We start from the raw sequence: 19,671 nt of genomic DNA, 5'->3' as shown, positions 1-19,671 counted from the left end.
TGCCAATCTTCCTTTTTTTGCTGGAGGAAGATTGTCCCTGAGCTAACATCTGTGCCAATCTTCCTCTGTTTTGTGTGGCATGCCACCACAGCACGGCTTGACAAGTGCCTGGGATCCAAACCTGCAAACCCTGGGTCGCCTAAGTGGAGTGCACGAACTCAACCACTACGCCCCCATGCTGGCCTCAGATATTCACTTTTGATAAGTTTCGTCTCTATTCCAAACCATTAAATATATGTAATCATAATACTTTTCTCTTTGACCTTTCCTTACCCTTTTTTATTATTTCCTTTGGTGACCCATTCAACTCCACCATGGCTTCAACTGCTGCTTAATGGACCCTCAGGTCTGTATCTGTAGGCTTGATCTCTTGTCTCATATTTCCACATTCAGTCACCTGGCTGACATGTCTGACCAAACCCCATACTCTGCATGTCCAGTCTAAGTAGATTGCAAGCTTTTTTGAGGAGGAGAACCGTATCTTCTTTTTATCTCTTCCAGAGAGATTATTGTAGAATATTGTTCAATTTATGCACCAATAATTTTACAGTCAATAGTTTTTAAACTATATCCAGGTTTATATTATGGGTTCCCCCTACGTGGGGTGCTCACAGACACGCTCACCCAGTTTATTCCTCACCTCAACATCTGATCTTGTTGATTCTTTTTTTTCTTTTTCTAAAGATTGGCACCTGCACTAACATCTGTTGCCAATCTTCTTTTCTCCTTCTTCTTCTTCTCCTTCTCTCCAAAGCTCTCCAGTACATAGTTGTATGTTCTAGTTGTCAGTGCCTCTGGTTGTGCTATGTGGGATGCTGCTTCACCATGGCTTGATGAGTGGTGCCATGTCAGTGCCCAGGATCCGAACTGTTGAAACCCTGGGCCGCAGAAGTGGAACACGCGAACTTAACCACTTGGCCATGGGGCCGGCCCCTGATCTTGTTTATTCTTCACTTAAAATAATTTGTACATAACTTTTCTACCTATTGTTTCAGTTCTTTAGTTTTGACCACTATCATATCATTTTCTACTTGAAGTATTGTAATGCTCCCTGAATTACTTGACTACTGGCTCCCTCATCTTTGATTGAGCGTGAGGTATACTAATTGTAGCAGAGACTACTAGCTATTCACCTAAATCCTTATGCTCTCTTCTTGGGCACTCAGCTCAACTACATGTCTCAACCTCCTTTGCACTAAGGTATTGTCATCCATGTTCCAGTTCTGGTCTTCCTACACACTCTCCCCTACTGTGAGCTGAATATAAATGGGTGGGAGCCTGAATGGGATGGTGGACTCACATGGTGGAATGAGCCTGTGTCCCAAGATTTTCATATCCAGGAGAGCTGCCATGCACCAAGAAGACACACTAAGACAGTTATATAGAGGAGAAATAAACTTTTATTCTTTTTAAACCATTACACATTTTGTCATGTATTTGTTACTGTAGTCCAGGATAGCCTAAGTAATTTACTTATTTTTTTCAACCACCAATTCTCAGTGTCTCCTATAGTACAGGTGGGAATTATTTACCAGGCAAAGGGGAAGAAGGTAAAATTATCTGTCCCGTAAATATGACATGCTTTTTCATCTTTGCACCTAAATGAATTTGGTTTTCTCTCTTTAAATGCCTTTCCCTATATTGACACAGAATCATAATATCTCACAATTGAGAGGGTTCTGTGAAACTAGAGGGCTCAGAGACTATATGGTTAACTCGTTTGGTAAGGAAGTGTAAGATTAAGAGGCGGGCTCTTGGCAACATTCCCGACTAAATGGTTGTCAACAGGTCACATCCTTATTAACATACATAGACTTTCTAAATACTATAAAAGTAAAGCAAAAAATACATGTAGCCAAACATAAAAGAAAGAAATGGAAATACCTAGATATGAGAAATAAAAAGAAAGCTCAAATGAAGGGTTGTAAGCAGGAGCAGATGCTATGGTGGCCTCGGGGTACACCATCAGGAGTAAGGTCCTAAGGGCTGGGGGCTGGAGTCTGGGATGATAATGCCCCTTTGTTCACAAGGTGGGGACACAGATTTGCATGAAGGAGGGAGCTTAGTGTGCTGAGTCCTCTTCCTGAAAGAAAGTATTGCTCTATTTGTTAAGGGAACACTAGAGAAAATTTTGCCGTATAAGAATTGGATAGAAAGAACAAAGTGGATAGAATTCACTGAGTTGTCTTTAAAGAAAATTCAAGGGAATCTCTAGATTACCTAAGAGATTTCAGCAAGTTCGTTGGACACAAATGAATATTAAAATATCAAACCTTAAATAATAATAAGTTAGAAATTATAGCTTTAAAAAAGAATCCTCATTTACAGTAGCAACAGAAATTTCTTTCTTTTTAATTGCAGTAACATTGCTTTATAACATTATATAAATTTTGGGTGTGAATCATTATATTTCGATTTCTGTGTAGATTACATCATGTTCACCACCCAAAGACTACAGTCTGTCACCATACACAGCTGCCTAGCAAACATTTGGGCCCTCCTCCTTTTCCTCTTCCCCTCTGGTAACCACCAATCCAATCTGTGTCTCCATGTGTTAGTTTCTTGTTGCTTTTATCTTCTATTTATGAGTGAGTTCATACACTATTTGACTTTCTCCCTCTGACTTATTTAGCTTAGCATAATATCCTCAGGGTCCTTCCATGTTGTCACAAATGTCACACACCCCACGAGCTCTCAGGAAATGAATGCAGATCTATGGGAGCAGTGTGACTGGATGATTGAGGGGAGATTTTTGGTCTAGCTCATTTAAGTAGATCTTTGTTGAAGACATGGATAAAGATACATGCACCTCTATGTTCATTGCAGCATTATTCACAATAGCCAAGCCTTGGAAGCAACCTAAGTGCCCATCAAGGGACGAATGGATAAAGAAGATGTGGTATATATACACAATGGAATACTACTCAGCCACAAGAAACGATGAAATCGGCCATTTGTGACAACATGGATGGCCCTTGACGGCATTATGCTAAGTATTAAGTCAGAGGGAGAAAGTAAAATACCTTGTGATCTCACTCATAAGTAGACAATAAAAACAACAACAAACAAACACATAAAAACAGAGATTGGATTGGAGGTTACCAGAGGGGAAGGGGGGAGGGAGGAGGGCGAAGGGGGTATTTAGGCACATGTGTGTGGTGAAGGATTGTAATTAGTCTTTGGGTGGTGAACATAATATAATCTACACAGAAAATGAAATATATAACAATGTACACCTGAGATGTATATAATGTTATAAACCACTGTTACCACAATAAAAAAAAAATTAAGAAAAAGATTTATTTTCCAAATCCCTCCAGAGCCCCTGAGACGGAAATGTCAACAGAAGCCAGTTTTTGCCTGGATCTTCTCCTTACACCTCACTCCCATTCTACGCTTGGTGTCAGTGATAAAGAATCAATCTGCTCCCCAAATTCCTTGATTGTGTGGAGTGCTATATTTGTAACAGCTGTACATTCCATGGTGTTATGCTTACAAGAAGACTATGAAAATGTTCTGGCTGTTTTTCTTTGAGATTTTCCACATCAATACTTATATGTAAAGTACAATTGTGAGAATGCACAAATTTTTTTACATTGCTTAATAACATAAGATATATGGGAATGGAGTTTGTGTTACAGTAAGTAATTAATGCCAGGAAATGTTGGACTTCATTACTGCTAGCTGTGATGGTACATGAATGAAGAGTAGCCCAGAGAGAGAAGTAACCTTGCCCAAGGTCACACAGCTCCCACAGGCCAGACTCCAGCTCTGGGGACCACATTTCAGTGCCAAATGAGTTCTGAATTGGTTCCCACTCCTCACTCACTTTAACTTTCAGTTCAGAAGAAAGCCTGCTCCTCCTAACCCTAGGGAGAACGTAAATGATGTGTCTCTGGGCCTTCATTCCATGGAAATTGTGCTCAATGGGGGAAAGGTTCATTGTGAAACTGAGCAGGTATCATCTGTAACCCTGACATCTTCCATCCAAATGTTTTCATGATGCTCAGCTTACAGCCTTGCCCCAACCAGCCAGAGGAGACTAACGACTACTGAGGAGGAAGATGAGTTGCATGACAGCCTGAGTTTGCAGAGGAAGGGGTAGACCAAGAGAGGAGGTGCCAGAAGGGTGGGCATGCCTACACTCTCCATCTCCCCAGCACCTTCCTCAGGGCCCTCGCTACATCCCTGTTCCTCAGGCTGTAAATGAGTGGGTTGAGCATTGGGGTGACGATGGTGTAGAAGATGGAGGTAGCTCGGTCTCCTGCTGGAGTTCTAGCAGAAGCCCGCGGCAGGTAGCTAAGCACTGCTCCCCCATAGTAGAGGCCCACCACACCCAGGTGGGAGGAGCAAGTGGTCAGAGCCTTGTGTTTCCCTTCGGTGGAGGGCATTCTAATCACAGCTGCAAGAACCCAGGCATAGGAAGCCACAATGACCCCAAGGGGTAGCAGCAGCATGACCACGCAGCAAGCATAGACGAGGTCCTCAAAGAGCGAGGTGTCGGCACAAGAAAGACGCAGCAGAGCAGGGACCTCACAGAAGAAATGGTCCACCTGGAGAGAGCCGCAGTATGGGAAGCTGAAGACCACGCTCACGTCGATCACGCTGTCGGCCACCCCACCCATCCAGGAGGCCAAGGCCAGGAAAGAGCAGGCCTTCCAGTTCATGAGCACAGGGTACCGCAGCGGGTGGCAAATCGCCACATAACGGTCGTAGGCCATGACCGCCATGAGGAAGCACTCCGCTCCTCCCGCCATGACCACTAGGAAGACCTGAGCCGCACAACTGCCCCGAGAGATGAACTTACGGCCAGAGAGAAAGTTGGCTGCCATCTTGGGCACCACTGTGGCCGTCATGGTCAGGTCCATGATGGAGAGCTGGCTGAGAAAAAAGTACATGGAGGTGTGCAGGCGCCTGTCGGCCTGAATGAGCAGGAGGAAGAGGATGTTGCTGGCCAAGGCAACAGTGGAGGCCAGAAGCACAAGAGAGAAAAGGAAGAAGTCATGTGGTGAATGGCTAAACAGGCCCAAAAGGAGGAAGTCCGATAGGGAGGTGTGGTTCCAGAGCTCCATCACTCTGACCTTGAGAACAGACAAACAAGCAAACAGATAAACAAAACCACCTACCTGGCATGTCCATCATACAAGGAAAATCACCATCTCTTGTTTCTTCTGAAGGACAGAGTCCAGCACTGTGACACAGCCCCATCCTTTCTTCCTGCAGTGAAAGTCCATTTTCTCTCAGCTGCCCTCAGTGGTTACCAAGCAAGATTTGACCCTTACTTCTTGTGAAAAATAAGGGAGCAGGCCCCTAGAGGAGGAGAGTCAAAGAAAGCAAGGGAGAGAGGAGATTTTAAGTGGCAGGTGAATAGTCGTAGAGTTAGGCAATGGGGATACAGATTTAGGAGGGGAAGTGACTACTGGGGACAAGAAAGGGAATAAGAAGGGAAAGAGGGTGACAGGTGTAAAGACAAATATAGAGTAGAAATAAGAGGCTTAATTTTCCCTCCCCCTCCCTTTTTGTTAGAGCATTTACTTTAGAAAATTTGTGAGTTCCTTATCTCTGAAATGTACGTAAACTTTTAAAAAGTGAAATAAGATTCTTGCCGGCTTTCTGAGCCAGGAATGTCATTCCCAGGGACCTGGGACCCATCTCGGTGAAGTGTGATCATCAAGGAAGATGATGCCCCATCTCGAGGTTCTGTGGAGGGTAGTGGCCTAACTTCAACAGGCACCTCGTACAAGTTGCAAAACTACTTCTTGTCATAAGATGTGAGAAGTTGTTTCTCCTTTGGATAAAGCCAGTTAATGAACACAAGGATAACCTCAATTTCTAGGTGAATCTAAGATGAACTATGTGTGACAAAGCCCTCTTACTTGAGGACAAGTTGTTGTTTATCTTGAGAGCATGTACATAATGGGTTGTCACCACTTGGCTATACAATAGGCTGAGACTCCTTCTGTCTTTGCAATTTCTTAGCAGGTTACCTGTGATGCACACCACTTTCTGGTTTAACGCTTATCAAAAGTAAGACTGTTTTCTTTCTTGTCTGCCTTTTGGAAAGGTTTTCTGTGTTGGGAGGAGATTTTGTTTTTAATATATTTCCCCAACACAGGCAGGCACTGCAACTGAGCTAAATGTTGTGTCAAATGCATCATGAGAACCTCAGAAATACCTCTCTGGATATATGCCAATCATCCACCCCACACTCCTACTTGGACTGTGAGATGTATGAGGGCAGAGACTGGGGACATGCTCATCTCCTAGCTGGAAATCAGTCACCTCACATAGTGCCTAACCTAGGTGGGCACTAAATTGGTTAGAACCACTGAATGTTCTAAGACATTCACTGACCTTACAAGGGAAGGAAAGGCCAGTACTCACCCCACAAATGGTGGGCCTCCAGTGTGTGCCTTGTTGGACTGTGTTGTTTCTGTCTTGTGTGATGTCACAATAAGAATTCAAGAATTTCTCCTAATACAAACTGGAAAGATTGTCAGAGACAGACTACTGAAAGAGGTTGTGATAGGAGAATAATTCTGCATGGAAAGAAGGAAGCAAGAGCGATATTCCTGAGGTCCTGTGATCCTGACTGAAGTTCTCAGTCATACTTATGTCGCTGGGACATCTCGGGAGATGTTTTAAAAAGTGAAGCTGCCTTGGTATGACACTCTGGGGTCCTGGGTCACTGGGTCTAGAAGAGGCCACGTCGTATATGGTGTTTTAAAAACTTCCCAGGTGATTCTCATGGAGAAATAGGTTCATACACACTGGTCTAGGGCAAACTGTGTGCATAACTCCATTCTCATCTTGGAAGTGGTGAGAAAGCTGTCTGGAGTGAGAAGAAGATCATAGCAGCAGATAGGGGAGTCCTAGACATAGCGAGTTACAGAGACACACCAGCAAAGGGAGCCAGAGCACAGCTCAGGGAGGTGGATTCCAAGATCAGGACAGGCAGGAATGGAACTCAGCCATGGACATCAGAGTGACGTGGGAATATGTGTGGCCAGGGCCCAACAGGTCTGCCTGCCAACTTTGAAACTCAGTTCAGAGACTGGAGAACCAATGAACAATGAGAGCAATGTTGCACTAGAAAACTAGGATTACCGTCTTCCTGATCTCCAACACTGACAACCTTTGTTACTTGACAGCAAGGAGCTATCTCCACATCCAGCCTGACCCTCTCTGTACTGAAGCCTGAAGTCAGACCAATTCTTTCACTTCCCTGTCACCTTTTGTTCCTCATCTGTCAGGTCTTCCCTCACCTGCTTCAGCACCTGCCATCCCCAGTTAGCTCCCCATAGTTCACCTGCCACTCCATTGTGTGGTTCTCAGCAGAGTGGGTCAGAGCCTAGAAGCATGCAAAGATCTAATCCTCCTGGTAATCTGTGAGCAAGCGGTGGTTTGGGAAAGGCTCTTACACACACTCTACTTCCCATGGATCCAAATAAAAATTTATAGAACCAACCACCCAGGATGTTCTTCTACTTCTCACAAAATTGGTGATGAGATCATGTCCCATGTTTATACCTCTAGTTTCAGAGTGATGTCTCGGGACATCCAACCCAGCTCATAATGAGCCCAGGGAATAGACAGAAGTTCCACAGCAAGGAGGAAGCCAAAAATAATGAATTGGCTTCAGAGCAAATTTCATTCCCCATCGCCCTGGCTCTGAAAAAGATCCCAGATTCCCACCTAAACAAAGGAAGAAGACACCATGGGACATCCTCTGACATAGCCACCCACACTTCCCTCAGGGGTCTTCACCCTTATCTCACCTATGGGACTGGAGAGAACATGATCACCATTGAGTGTCAGCATGAATATCTAGCTGCACTCTGTGAGTTTTGTCATGGATGACAGGAAGTGGAGCCCTCAGTTACTGTGTGAACCCTGTACTCAGTTGATGTCTTATACTTTTATGTACTCAATCAATGGCTATTCATTGTTCATTCAACAAATAATTATTGAGTACTGTGGAAATAAATGAAGACCAGCCAAATGAGAAAAGCAAAGGCTGTTTATTCAGAGCTTGCTATACCAAGGGAGTTAGCCATGTCACTTGCATTTTGGCAGAGACTCAAAGGCAGCAGAGGAGTGGGAAAACTTTGGAGTGGATGAAAGGGAAGCTTCAGGTGTGCCCTGATTGGAGGCTGTTGGTGTGGGGAAGGTGGAGGTGGGCTAACTAAAAGTGGGGTTATTGGTTAGGGGTACATATTTGGCTTTCTCTGGTTGATCCTAAATTGGAAGTGAGGAAGAAAATTAGGGAAGTGGTCAATTATTAACCCAAATTGTTAATTTGGGGTAATTTTGGACCTAGTGTTACAGAAGTTATTGTTTAGCTTCCTAGATTGCCTAGATGGTTACTAAAGACAGCACTCTGACTTCCTACAAGTCTGACTTAGAGCAGAATGGCTTCCTAAGCTGTTTATTGTAGATAAGAGGCATGACTTCCTGAGCAGCTTGCTGCAGGTTGTGGATCAGAGTTACTTTTTACATATGGTCCGGCCACTGTCTGTTTTATATTCAGTCTCTCAGCACCTGTAAATGTGAATATCAATGACTGACTTTTGAATGGTAAAACACTCATGCATTCCTGGAATAAACCCCACTATTTGGGATGGATTATCTTTCTTCTATGTTGGCAGATTCAATTTGCTAATATTTTGCTTAGGATTTCTGCTTCTCTTCATGTGGGAGCTTGGCCTGTCATTTATCTTTCTTGTAATATCTTTATCGGGTTATAATATCAAGGTAAAGCTGGTCTAATAAAGTGAGTTGGGAAGTGTCCTCTCTTTTTATATTGTCTGAAAGATTTTGTTGAAGGTTAGTATCATAAATGTTTGGGAGAATCACCAGTGAAGCCTTCTGGCTCTTTCTAATACAAGCTTTTAATGCTATAAAATTTCTCCTAAGCACAATGATAGCTGCAATTTACCAGTCTAGATGTTGTAATTGTTTTTGTTGTTATTCACTTAAAATATGTTGTAATTTCCATTGTAGTTTCTTCTTTGACCATGGGTCATTTAAAACTGTGTTGCTTAATTTTCAATTAAGCAATCTGGGTATTTTCTAGTTGTTTCGTTGTTATTGATGAAGGCCCCAAAATCAGAAAGTCCCTCCATTTGAGGGTTGACTTGGGTGAAATGAGGCAGCCACATAATGTGTCCTGCAGCCACACTACAAGGAGGTCAGATATGGGGAAAATAGAGGAGGAGTGTGTGACATGACAAGCCAGACAGTCAGCAGAAAGGTCCTTACCCTAGATGCTGTGCATCAAAGCCAGTCTGGTCAACATCTCTCAACTTAGCATGAGCTGCTTTGAGAAGAGTGTTTGCTCAGACATTAGTTTAGTACTCTAGGCTGATGGGGACCTCAAACTCTGTGCTGTCACCAAGGCAAATAATGCCTCCAGTGGGTCCACAGAAGGCTAGAAATGGCTGAGACATGAAGTCTGTATTTACTGCCTTTCATGTCCACCTAAGTCTCCCTTATAGCTATGAGCTTAGCTGAGCCCCTATCTTCACTTACCTGCACTACTTCAATATTTTCCCACTTGACCTCTCTCCCCTGTCCCCTGCCATTTTTCCCCTTCCCAATCCATGTTGCCACAGTGCAGCTATGATATTTCTTAAATGAAGACCAGGTCTTATCATATCTTCAGTGGTATATTCGTTTTATTGCTGCTGCAACAAATTACCACAAACTTGGTGGCTTAAAACAACACAAATTTATTCTCTTACAATTCTGGAGGTCAGAAGCCCAAAATTAGTTTCATAGGTTTAAGATCAAGGTGTCGGCAAGTTGGTTCCTTCTAGAATAAGGAGCTTCTAGTGGACACCTGTGTTCTTTGTGGCCCCTTCCTCCATCTTCAAACCCAGCAGCATAGCATCTTCAAATCACTCTCTGCTCCCATTGTCTTACCTCCTTCTATAGTCAAATCTACCTCTCTTTCCTTCTTGTGATTCCATTTAAGGTCAGATAACCTGGGATAATCTCCTCATCTCAAAATCCTCATCTTTATTTTATTTCATTTTTGGTGAGGAAGATTGTCCCTGACCTAACACCTGTGCCAGTCTTCTCCTATTTTGTATGTAGGATGCCACCACATCATGGCTTGATGAGCAGTGTGTAGGTCTGTGCCTGGGATCTGAACCCACAAACCCCAGGCTGCCAAAGCAGAGCATGCAGACTTAACCACTATGCCACTGGGCAGCTCCCTCAAAATCCTCATCTTAATTGTCATCTGTAAAGTCCTTTTTGCCATATGTATTAGTTTCCTGGGACTGTTGGAACAAAGTTCCATGAAGTGTGTGGCTTAAATGACAGACATATTGTCTCAGTTCTGGAGACTAGAAATCTGAAATCAAGGTGTTTGAGGGCTATCAGGGAGAATGTGTTCTATGCCTCTCCCCTGGCTTCCAATAGCTTCAGGCAACCCTTGGCTTTTTGATGGCATTCGCCCTGTGTTGCTTCACATCATTTCCTATCTATGCATGTCTGTCTCTATTTCCCTTTGTGATAAGAACGTCAGTCATATTGGATTAGGGCCATTCTAGTGACCTCATCTTAACTTGATCCTATTTCCCAGTAACGTCACATTCACAGGTATTGGAGACTTCAACATATCTTCTTTATGTTCTTATTTATAGGAACACATCTATAAGATGATACAGAAATCATAAATAGAAGAGACACATAAGAATGCCTAGTGTATAAGACAATATTAATAAAGAGTTTGTTCATAAAAACGTTTACGCTCATAATCCATTCCTGTGAACCTAGTCTTCTATCCTTCAGCCACACCACTATCCCAGTGTCTAATGCAGCAGTGGGGAACTGAAGCTAAAACATAATAAACCCTCCTCATTTGTCACAGCCAACTGAAGTATAGATTTACTATTGCAGATGTTAAAGGCTGAAAAGATAATTTTAGAGGCTGTCAATTTATATGTAAAAAATGATTACCATGATCTTTAAAACAGTTAATAGTGAAAATAGATGGACAGTTAATGCAAATGTTAAGAGGAAATATTAAGACTGTTATTAACTACTTACTCTTTGGAAGAACATTCTATATTTCTCATCCACAAATGTTTATAAATATTCTAGTAAAAGGAAGGGAAATAAAGATTAGTGTTTATAACATTAAAGAAAATAAATTTTACTATTTTTAATTTTGAATTGTTTCATTCCATTTAGGGTGTGAGTCATTCCAGAAAGAAGTCTATTTGGGAATTTTCTTCTCTCTCAAGAATTCCTGAACAAATCTCTACTTGTCACCACTGAGGCTGCCACAGCCACCTCAGCCACCTTCAAGGGTGACACTACAAAATAAATTTCCAGAAGTGGAATTCCTACGCCCAATTTAATGTGTTTCACATTTGGAGAGATATTGCCAAATTTCTCTAAAGGTTATGAGAGTACCTATTTCTCTATACCTCATGAATTTCAATGTCATCAGACTTCTTAGTTTCTGTAAAGACAGGTAAGAAATGGAATCGCATCCTTTTTAAAAAAAATTATAAACGAGGTTGGGTACCTTCAGATTTGCTTGAATATCTCTTTCCGTGAATGCCTGTTTCTGTGTTTAAAGCTTTTTGAAGCAGGAAATGAGTTATGTCTCTACATATGTTGCAAATAATTTTGCTTCCCTGTATGTCCTCTAACTTGCTGTGTAATATTCTTTAGCTACAAGTAACCTTTCAATAATTTCTTTATAGCATCTTAGAAAGCTCTTCTCCACTCCAAGATTAATTTTAAAACTTTTCCCTGTACAGATCCACATTTCAATAGGGGAAATCAAGGCAGACCTGAGTGGGGTTTTCCTGGCTGTTCTGCTGAAAGGGCAGAGAATCAAGGACAGCTCAGTAACCAGGAGCACAGCTAATGCCCAGATCCTTTATCCCAAATACCATCCCCCACTAAAAGAACCAGGCTCCTTGGGGAAATAGTTGATTCCCCAGCGGGGGCTGGGATGGTAGAAAATAAGCCTGGACATCATGTGGCACCAGGAAAGTCAGGAAGTGCTCAGAAAATGATGGACGCATGTCAAAAGGACAGGGGACAGCTTGAGGGAACCCTCTCTGGGAAAATATGGGGCAACTTAAGCATCAAAACCCCACAAATAATAACCGATTTTAGCTCAGTAAATAAAATATGACTCTGAGTCCATGCTGTAGGTGAAGAAAAATAATTTTCCCTCTACCCTTCTGAGTTCTTAGCTGAGACCCTTGTAATAAAAGAGATTAAGAAGAGAAAAACAAACAAATGTATTAACATGTATATTTCACGTATACGTGAGAGATAACCAGGGGAAAATGAGTAACTCTCTGCGATGACTTACAATTCAGGCTTAAGTGCCATCCTAATTAGGAAAGAGGAGGGAGGATGTAGGCCTCTTAGTGAAGAGTAAATGGCTTTTAGGAAAGGTGACTGGGCCCTTAGAAGGATAGATGGGAGGTGTGATAGTTTGTGGCAAAGTGTGTCTGGGTGTGGTATCAACTTCTAGTCTCCTCTTCTGTGAGAGAAGACAATCTTCCCTGGTTGGTGAAACTCCCAGGAAGTGGATTAATGATAATCATGTTCCTTTTGGAGGATCTGTCTTTAGACAGATAAAAGGAGCCCAAAGAAGCACTGTCCCTGTGTTTCTTTTTTTCATTTACCTTCAGCTCAACGTAATCAATAAACCAAGGATGACATATTCTGCTATCCTCCAATAATAATAATGCATAAGTAAGTGAGTTAGTGAGGAAGAAGGAAAAGTTCTTCCTTACAGTAGAAGACTAATAAATGCAGAAATAAGTGGGTTTAGAAAAAAATCATTATTTTGCAAGCATTATAGTAAAACTGATTCAGGAAAGAATCAACGGATGCTAAACATGGTGGAGGGAGTACTTAAGAAAAACACAACATTTATATAGCTCCAAAGTATCTCTTCATATTTACTTATGAATTACATAAGGAGAGTAAGCATAGAGTGAGTGGTCTAAGTTAACATCAACAGTAAATGGGCAAAAGATCATGTGCTTGGAATGTGGTTCTCTGAGAAAGACACATAACTTATGTAGTATTCCAAGAAAAATGCATCACTTGAACCGAATCATGAAGAATCAGAGAAACTCAAATGATGGCCATTTGGTAAAACAGACCTGCATTTTTCAAAAAGATCAACATCATAACTGAGGAAAGAAAGGTTGAGGAAGTATTCCAGCTTAAATCTTCTTTAATGGGCTATACTGATTCTGGACTAGAGCTTCTTCTGTGGTGTCAAAAGGGATATCACTGGGACAATTGATGAAATGAGAATATGAACTGAACCTTAGATTAGAAAACTTTGTGACTATATTAAATTTTCTGAATGTGATAAGTGAATTGTGGTTATATAAGGCACTGTCCTTGCTCAAAATTTTAAGGTGTTTAAGGATGAAGGGGTATAGTGTTTGCAACCTACTCTTCAGTGGTTCAGGAAAAAAGTAAAAATACACATGTATGACAGAGAGAAAGAGAGAGAGAGAGAGAGAGAGAGAACGACAGAACAAGTGTTTTAAAATGGTTTTGAAATGGTAAATCTGGGAGATGGTGCCAAGGTGGTGGCATAGGCCCACTCTGAACTTACCGCCTCCCATGGACACAACAAATTTATAACTAATCTCAGAAACTTGACCCCTGAGAGAGAACTGAAAAGTGGATAAAAAGAATCCCCACAAACAGGGACAGTGCTGACTGAGGTGGAAGAGGCAGAATTCCCTTCCTGGAGAGAAAAATGCCAATTTCAAGCTGTGGCACTTCACAGCTGGCTGGGAGCAATCCTAAGGTATGAAGACTTCCCTGGAGGAGCAGCGGATCTGAGTGGGGGAGTACAACCACAATAAGCAGCTTTGGATCCAGCACAACGGAGATGAAAGTCATAATATCTGACTTTGCTGGCTATTAACTACAATGAGGAATACCTCTAGAAAGGCTATTGGACATAAGGGAAAGAAAAGGCTAGTCTTAAAGGGCCCATGCAGAAATTCAGCCTTTTAGGAAAGCAACCTAAAATCACCAGAAAGAAAGCTACACAGTTCTTTGATGAAAAGAGACTCACTTGATAGGCTCTGGGGGCATCTAAGTGAGAGGTGAGACCTCCCCAGGGAATGAGACATTGGCAGCAGCCATTACTGTAACCTAGTACAGTCATGCTGACACAGACTCTAGCAGATGGCATTGGAGTTCTTCCCATGGCCTGTTAGAGCAATGGTCTGCCCCACCCACTAGAGCACTGATTAAATCAGTTCAGCCAGGGAAGGCAGCCCACCTTAGGGACAGGCCTCACCCAGTAGCAAGCCCTTGGGCAACTTGTGGGCCCACATAGGCAGTGTGTGTGGGACCTCTGCAGCTGGATGAGTGGGTCCGCCTCTGCAGAGCAAGGCATGCATGAGGGATGGGCCTGTATTGGTGGAGTTTGTGTAGCCCCTGCAGCAGGATGACTGGATCCACTTCAGTGGGTTGGGGCATGTACACAGGGCAGGACTGTGTTGACAGTGCGTGTGGCCTTGTGGGTGGTGGGCTTTGTCAGCTGCAGCAGACTTGTGCTTCTCAAACAGCCACATAATGGATTGGCCCCACCTTCCAAAGCCTGAAACAGTCGTGTGCTGCCATGCCTGGGGCCAGCCCCACTCAGCTGAAATCCCGAGAGAGCTGACAACAGTCTTGCAGGCCTGAGGTCTACAGCAGCTGTAAGCCCCTGAGCCTAGCAACCAGCAACTGGGGGCCTGCTCACTTAATCAAAAAGCTGCAACAGGAATATGTTATTAGACCTTGCAGTCAACTGTACTGGGGATCCCCATGCCTGATTAAGTGACTGAAGGGTCCCTAGCAGCCACACACAGCTGAGCATTACAACCAGCTGGCCAGGGGTGTAGCCTAGCCTCCCTGACACTTTCAGCAAAAGCAACCCTGACATAAGAGAATAACACACATAGCCCACACAGGGATCACTCCTGGAACATTTGGAACTGGTGACAAGAGGGAAGCAAACTTCTGGCCATCATAGGGCATCTCTTACATAAAGCCACCTCTCTAAGATTGGGAGATATAGCTGATCTACTGAATACATAGATATAAGCACAGAGGAAGAGGCAAAATGAAGAGACAAGGGGATACATTCTAAGTAAAGGAACAGGACAAAACCCCAGAAAAAAGAACTAAATGAAACAGAGATAAACCTTCTACCTGACAGTACAAACTAACAATCATAATTATGCTTACTGACCTTTGGAGAGGAATGGATGAACTCAGTGAGAACTACAACAGAGAGTTGGAAAATATAAAAAAGAACCAATCAGAAATGAAGAATACAATACTGGAAATGAAAAATTCAGTAGAGAGACTCAAAAGAAGAGTATATGATACAGAAGAATGGGTCATCAAGGTGGACAAAAGACTAGAGAAAATTATGCAAGCTGAACAGAAAGAAGAAAAAATAATTAAAAAGAATGAGGACAGTCTAAGGGACCTCTGGGACAACATCAAGCACACTAATATCCATATTGTAAGTGTCCCAGGAGGAGAAGGGAGAGACAAAAGGGGCAGAGAATCTATTGAAGAAACAATAACTGAAAACTTTCCTAACATAAGGAAGGAAACAGACATTCGGGTTCAGGCAGTAGTATTTTAACCCATTTAAGGAAAAATAGTCTGTTATATTTATTTACATATCTATAATTTTTAGTGCTTTTCACTCCTTGTGCTTCCATCTTATATCATTTCCTCTTAGCCTGAAAAACTTCCTTTAGTCTTGTTGTTAAAGTCTGATAAAGAATAATTCTCTTGCTTTTGTTGGTGTGAAAAATGATCTTTTTCCCCTTCTTTCTTTGATAATATTTTGCTATTTATAAAATTCTAGATTAACAGATTTTTCCTTCAGTACTTTAAATCTTTCTATTGGTTTCTTGTGTCCATTGTTTCTGATGAGAAATCAGCTGAATATTGCAATGGAGATCCTTAATTGTAATGTATCTTGTTTCCGTTGGTTACCTTTAAGGTTTTTCTCTCTATTTTTTGTTTCTAGAGACTTGATAATGATGTGGCTACGTGTGGTTTTCTTTTTAATCATTCAACTTTAATCATTCATTAATTTTTTAATCAATTATTTCATCACTCAGTTTCCCTGAGACTGTTTGATATATGAGTTTGGGTATATCTTTAGAATTTTGCTTTGTTTTGTTTTGTTTTGCCAGACAGATAATGTCTTTTCTTCTGTCAGGCACCTGGGAGGAGGTGCTGATCATTTAGAGCCCACTATTGCTAGAACTGAGTTGGGGTTGGGCCAGTTTCAATTCCCCTGTGGTTTAAGATGTGATTGCTGCCCTTCGATCCAACCCTCGACTTTCTGTAATGCCACAGCCACTGAGGATCTTGTTTCTTTGACCACATCAGGAGTTGAGCTACAAAAGGTTGGATTCCACCTTTAATAACATCTGTTCACCTCTGCCTTCGCCTCAAGCAGGACCCTGGTTAAGCATGATGGAGAGAGCTTTCTGTTACCCAGCTCCATCTCTTCTGCCAGTTAGCAAAATTTCTCTGGGGAGAAACTGTTAGTCGAGAGATTTATATTTAAATTGGGGACTATTCCAGATTCTAATGTCATGCCAGCACACATTGTCAAGAATTCATCTGGTTTCTCCTGTGTTTGCTTTGAGAACATGAAAGATGGGAGAACTTTCTATAAGGTCACCTTTTTCCCCTTATATAGACCAACTCCTTCCTCCAAATATGTAAAAGATAATGTCTAATGAATGTGAGAGTAGCATTGTTTCTACTCGATGACTATGAGGTCAGGAGCATCAATCCAATTGATATGAAGGGATATATGCCTCTTAGCTGCCTGGTGTTTCACTTATCTCATCTCACATACTCATCATAAATACCCTACGATATATGGGTTTTTACCCCAGTTTAACAGATGAGGAAATTACAACCCAGATAGATGAATAATGCCTTTCTGAGGTGACTTTTGTCAGGAGTAGAGGGAAGCAGCAGTGGATAGAAGGCTGACATTGGTTCAAACATCTGTTGCATTCCAGGCATTTCAGACATATTATTTCATTTAACCTTCCTAACAGCTCTGCATAGTCTTTATACCAGTTTGACAGACAAAGAAAACTGGGGCTCAGAGAAGTTGGGCAACTTGCTCAAGGTTGCTGGCCACAATTTGCAGGAACTCTCCAACACACTTGCCCATACCTGTGAACAGAATGTTCTCTCTCTGGACTCAAGAACAAACTTGATTTGCAGTATGAATTCAGTCACCCATTCCTCAACTTTCAGAATAGAAGAAGGAGACGTTCCAATGTTCTAGTACTTGTTTAAAAAAATATCATGTAAAATTTTGTGGATCTCCTCCAGCCAGCTGTTGGGATGACTCTGATTTTGCCCTAGAGGCCTAGTAAAGAGAATGCGGGTGTTTCTCTCTTTTGAAGATTTGGGTCTCCCTAGGTGTTGATTTTGCATCAGATAGATGAGACTGCTTTCAGAATTGAGTGGAAACAGGATGGGGGACCACCTTTAGGTCTTGGGGCTAATATAATTGAGCATGAGTGTCCTGAGTCCACAAGAAGAGCTGATCTTTACATCCCTGTTCTCTGTTGCCCTGGTGATGAACACCTACACGGTTGTCATGTGTAATGAAGAAATAAACATGATCATGTGAGGCTTGCTTTTTAAAAAACTTGTAAAAACAAAATAAAGAACTCCCCTTCAGCCACTCCGGAATCCCTCCTCTTTCCCCATCCCTATGTACACACATAGTTCTATGTGCTTACAGATATGTTCATAGCCCCCCATGGAGCCACTGAGGGCACGGGAAAAAATTCAGGGTAGAGCTAGCAGAGTGCCCAGGGAGACTGGAGGTTGGAAGCTGAATTGCTACTTTTATCCTATTCTTAGTTCTAGTACATGAGGAGTAGATTTCTGAGCATAACTGAACTCTAACCTTACCTGACCACTCCCCATTGACCAATCCAGCTCCCTAGTACCAGAACAAATGGTTTAACTCACACACCTTAACAGAACCTTCTAAGATAGGGTGACACTTCCACCTCTTTACCCTCTTTTTTCCCCCCTCAAATGCTAATTTGGTGTCTAATGACGATGATGGAAAAATTATAAAAATAAAGTCAGAGAAAAAAACGGAAAGAAAGTTGTTTTTACCTCGTGCCTTTTTTCAAAATTTCGGGTGGATCTAGGATCCAAAATTTGTGTCAACAATAAAATTGTGCAAGAAAAATAAAGTGAGGGGTTTTTGCCTGTGTTTTTTTAAAAATAATTTCACACTTACACACAATTTGCAGGAATAGTACAAAGAACTGTATATTCTTTACCCAGATTTACCATGTTTTTATTGCAGTAACGTTGGTTTAATAACATTATATAAATTTCAGGTGTATACCATTATATTTCAATTTCTGTGCAGATTACGTTATGTTCACCACCCAAAGACTAATTACCATCCATCACCATACACATATGCCTAATCACGTTTTGCCTTCCTTGCCCCCACCTTCCCCTCTCGTAACCACCAATCCAAGCTCTCTCTCTATGTGTTTGTTTGTTGCTGTTTTTGTCTTCTATTTATGAGTGAGATCATATGGTGTTTGACTTTCTCCCTGTGACTTATTTCACTAAGTGTAATACCCTCAAGATCCATCCATGTTGTCACAAATTGCCAGATTTGATTGTTTCTTATGACTGAGTAGCATTCCATTCTGTGTGTGTGTGTGTGTACCACATCTTCTTTATCCATTTGTCCCTTGATGGTCATGTAGGTTGCTTCAAAGTCTTAGCTATTGTGAACAATTCTGCAATTAACATTGGGGTGCATATATCTTTACACATTTGTGTTTTCATGTTCTTTGGATAAAAGCTCAGCAATAGGAATAGCTCAGGAATAGCTCAGGAATAGCTGGATCTTATAGTAGTTCTATTCTTAATTTTTTGATGCATCTCCATACTATTTTCCATAATGGATGCACCAGTTTGCACTCCCACCAGCAGTGTGTGAGAGTTCCCTTTTCTCCTCATCCTCTCCAACACTTGTTATTTCCTGTCTTGTTAATTATAGCCACTCCGACAGAAATGAGGTGTATCTCATTGTGATTTTGATTTGCATTTCCCTGATAATTAGTGATGCAGAGCATCTTTTCATGTGCCTGTTGACCATCTGTATATCTTCTTTGGAGAAATATCTGTTCAGATCTTTTGCACACTTTTTAATTAAGTTGTTAGTTTTTTTGTTGTTGAGATGTGTGAGTTCATTCTGAATATTAACCCCTTATAAGATATATGGTTTGCAAATATCTTCTCCCTATTGTTAGGCTGTCTTTTTGTTTTGTTGATGTGTTATTTCATTGCTGTACAGAAGCTTTTAGTTTGATGTAGTCCCATTTGTTTATTTTTTCTATTGTTTCCTTTGCCTAGTCAGACATGGTACTTGAAAATATACTCCTAAAACCGATGTTGAAGAGCGTACTACTTATGTTCTCTTCTAGAATTTTAATGGCTTCAGGTCTTACATTCAAGTCTTTAATCCATTTTGAGTTGATTTTTGTACATGGTGTAATATAATGGTCCTTCATTCTTTTGCATGTGGCCGTCTAGTTTTCCCAACACCATTTATTGTAGAGACTT

At 41.7% G+C, this 19,671-nt stretch overlaps 1 protein-coding gene and 1 pseudogene across 1 annotated transcript; both read right to left on the bottom strand.

Moving 5' to 3' along the window:
• The window catches only part of LOC124247209 (olfactory receptor 1A1-like), a 20,189-nt pseudogene extending 19,873 nt beyond the window's left edge, over positions 1-316 (bottom strand).
• A 3,823-nt stretch (positions 317-4,139) lies between these two features.
• On the bottom strand, positions 4,140-5,081 carry LOC124246458 (olfactory receptor 56-like). Its single transcript, XM_046674614.1, has one exon. It carries the CDS (start codon positions 5,070-5,072, stop codon positions 4,140-4,142), a length of 933 nt encoding a protein of 310 aa, XP_046530570.1. The 5' UTR covers positions 5,073-5,081.
• Between the last annotated feature and the right edge of the window lie 14,590 nt (positions 5,082-19,671).

Source organism: Equus quagga, chromosome 11, assembly GCF_021613505.1.
Source record: "Equus quagga isolate Etosha38 chromosome 11, UCLA_HA_Equagga_1.0, whole genome shotgun sequence".
NCBI classification, from domain to species: Eukaryota; Metazoa; Chordata; class Mammalia; order Perissodactyla; family Equidae; genus Equus; species Equus quagga.
Note: the sequence above shows the minus strand (reverse complement) of the source record. Positions and strands in the feature narration are given on the sequence as shown.

What these genes read in the sequence shown, in the direction of transcription:
- LOC124246458 (XM_046674614.1), bottom strand. Translation starts at nt 5,072, where the DNA reads ATGGAGCTCTGGAACCACACCTCCCTATCGGACTTCCTCCTTTTGGGC.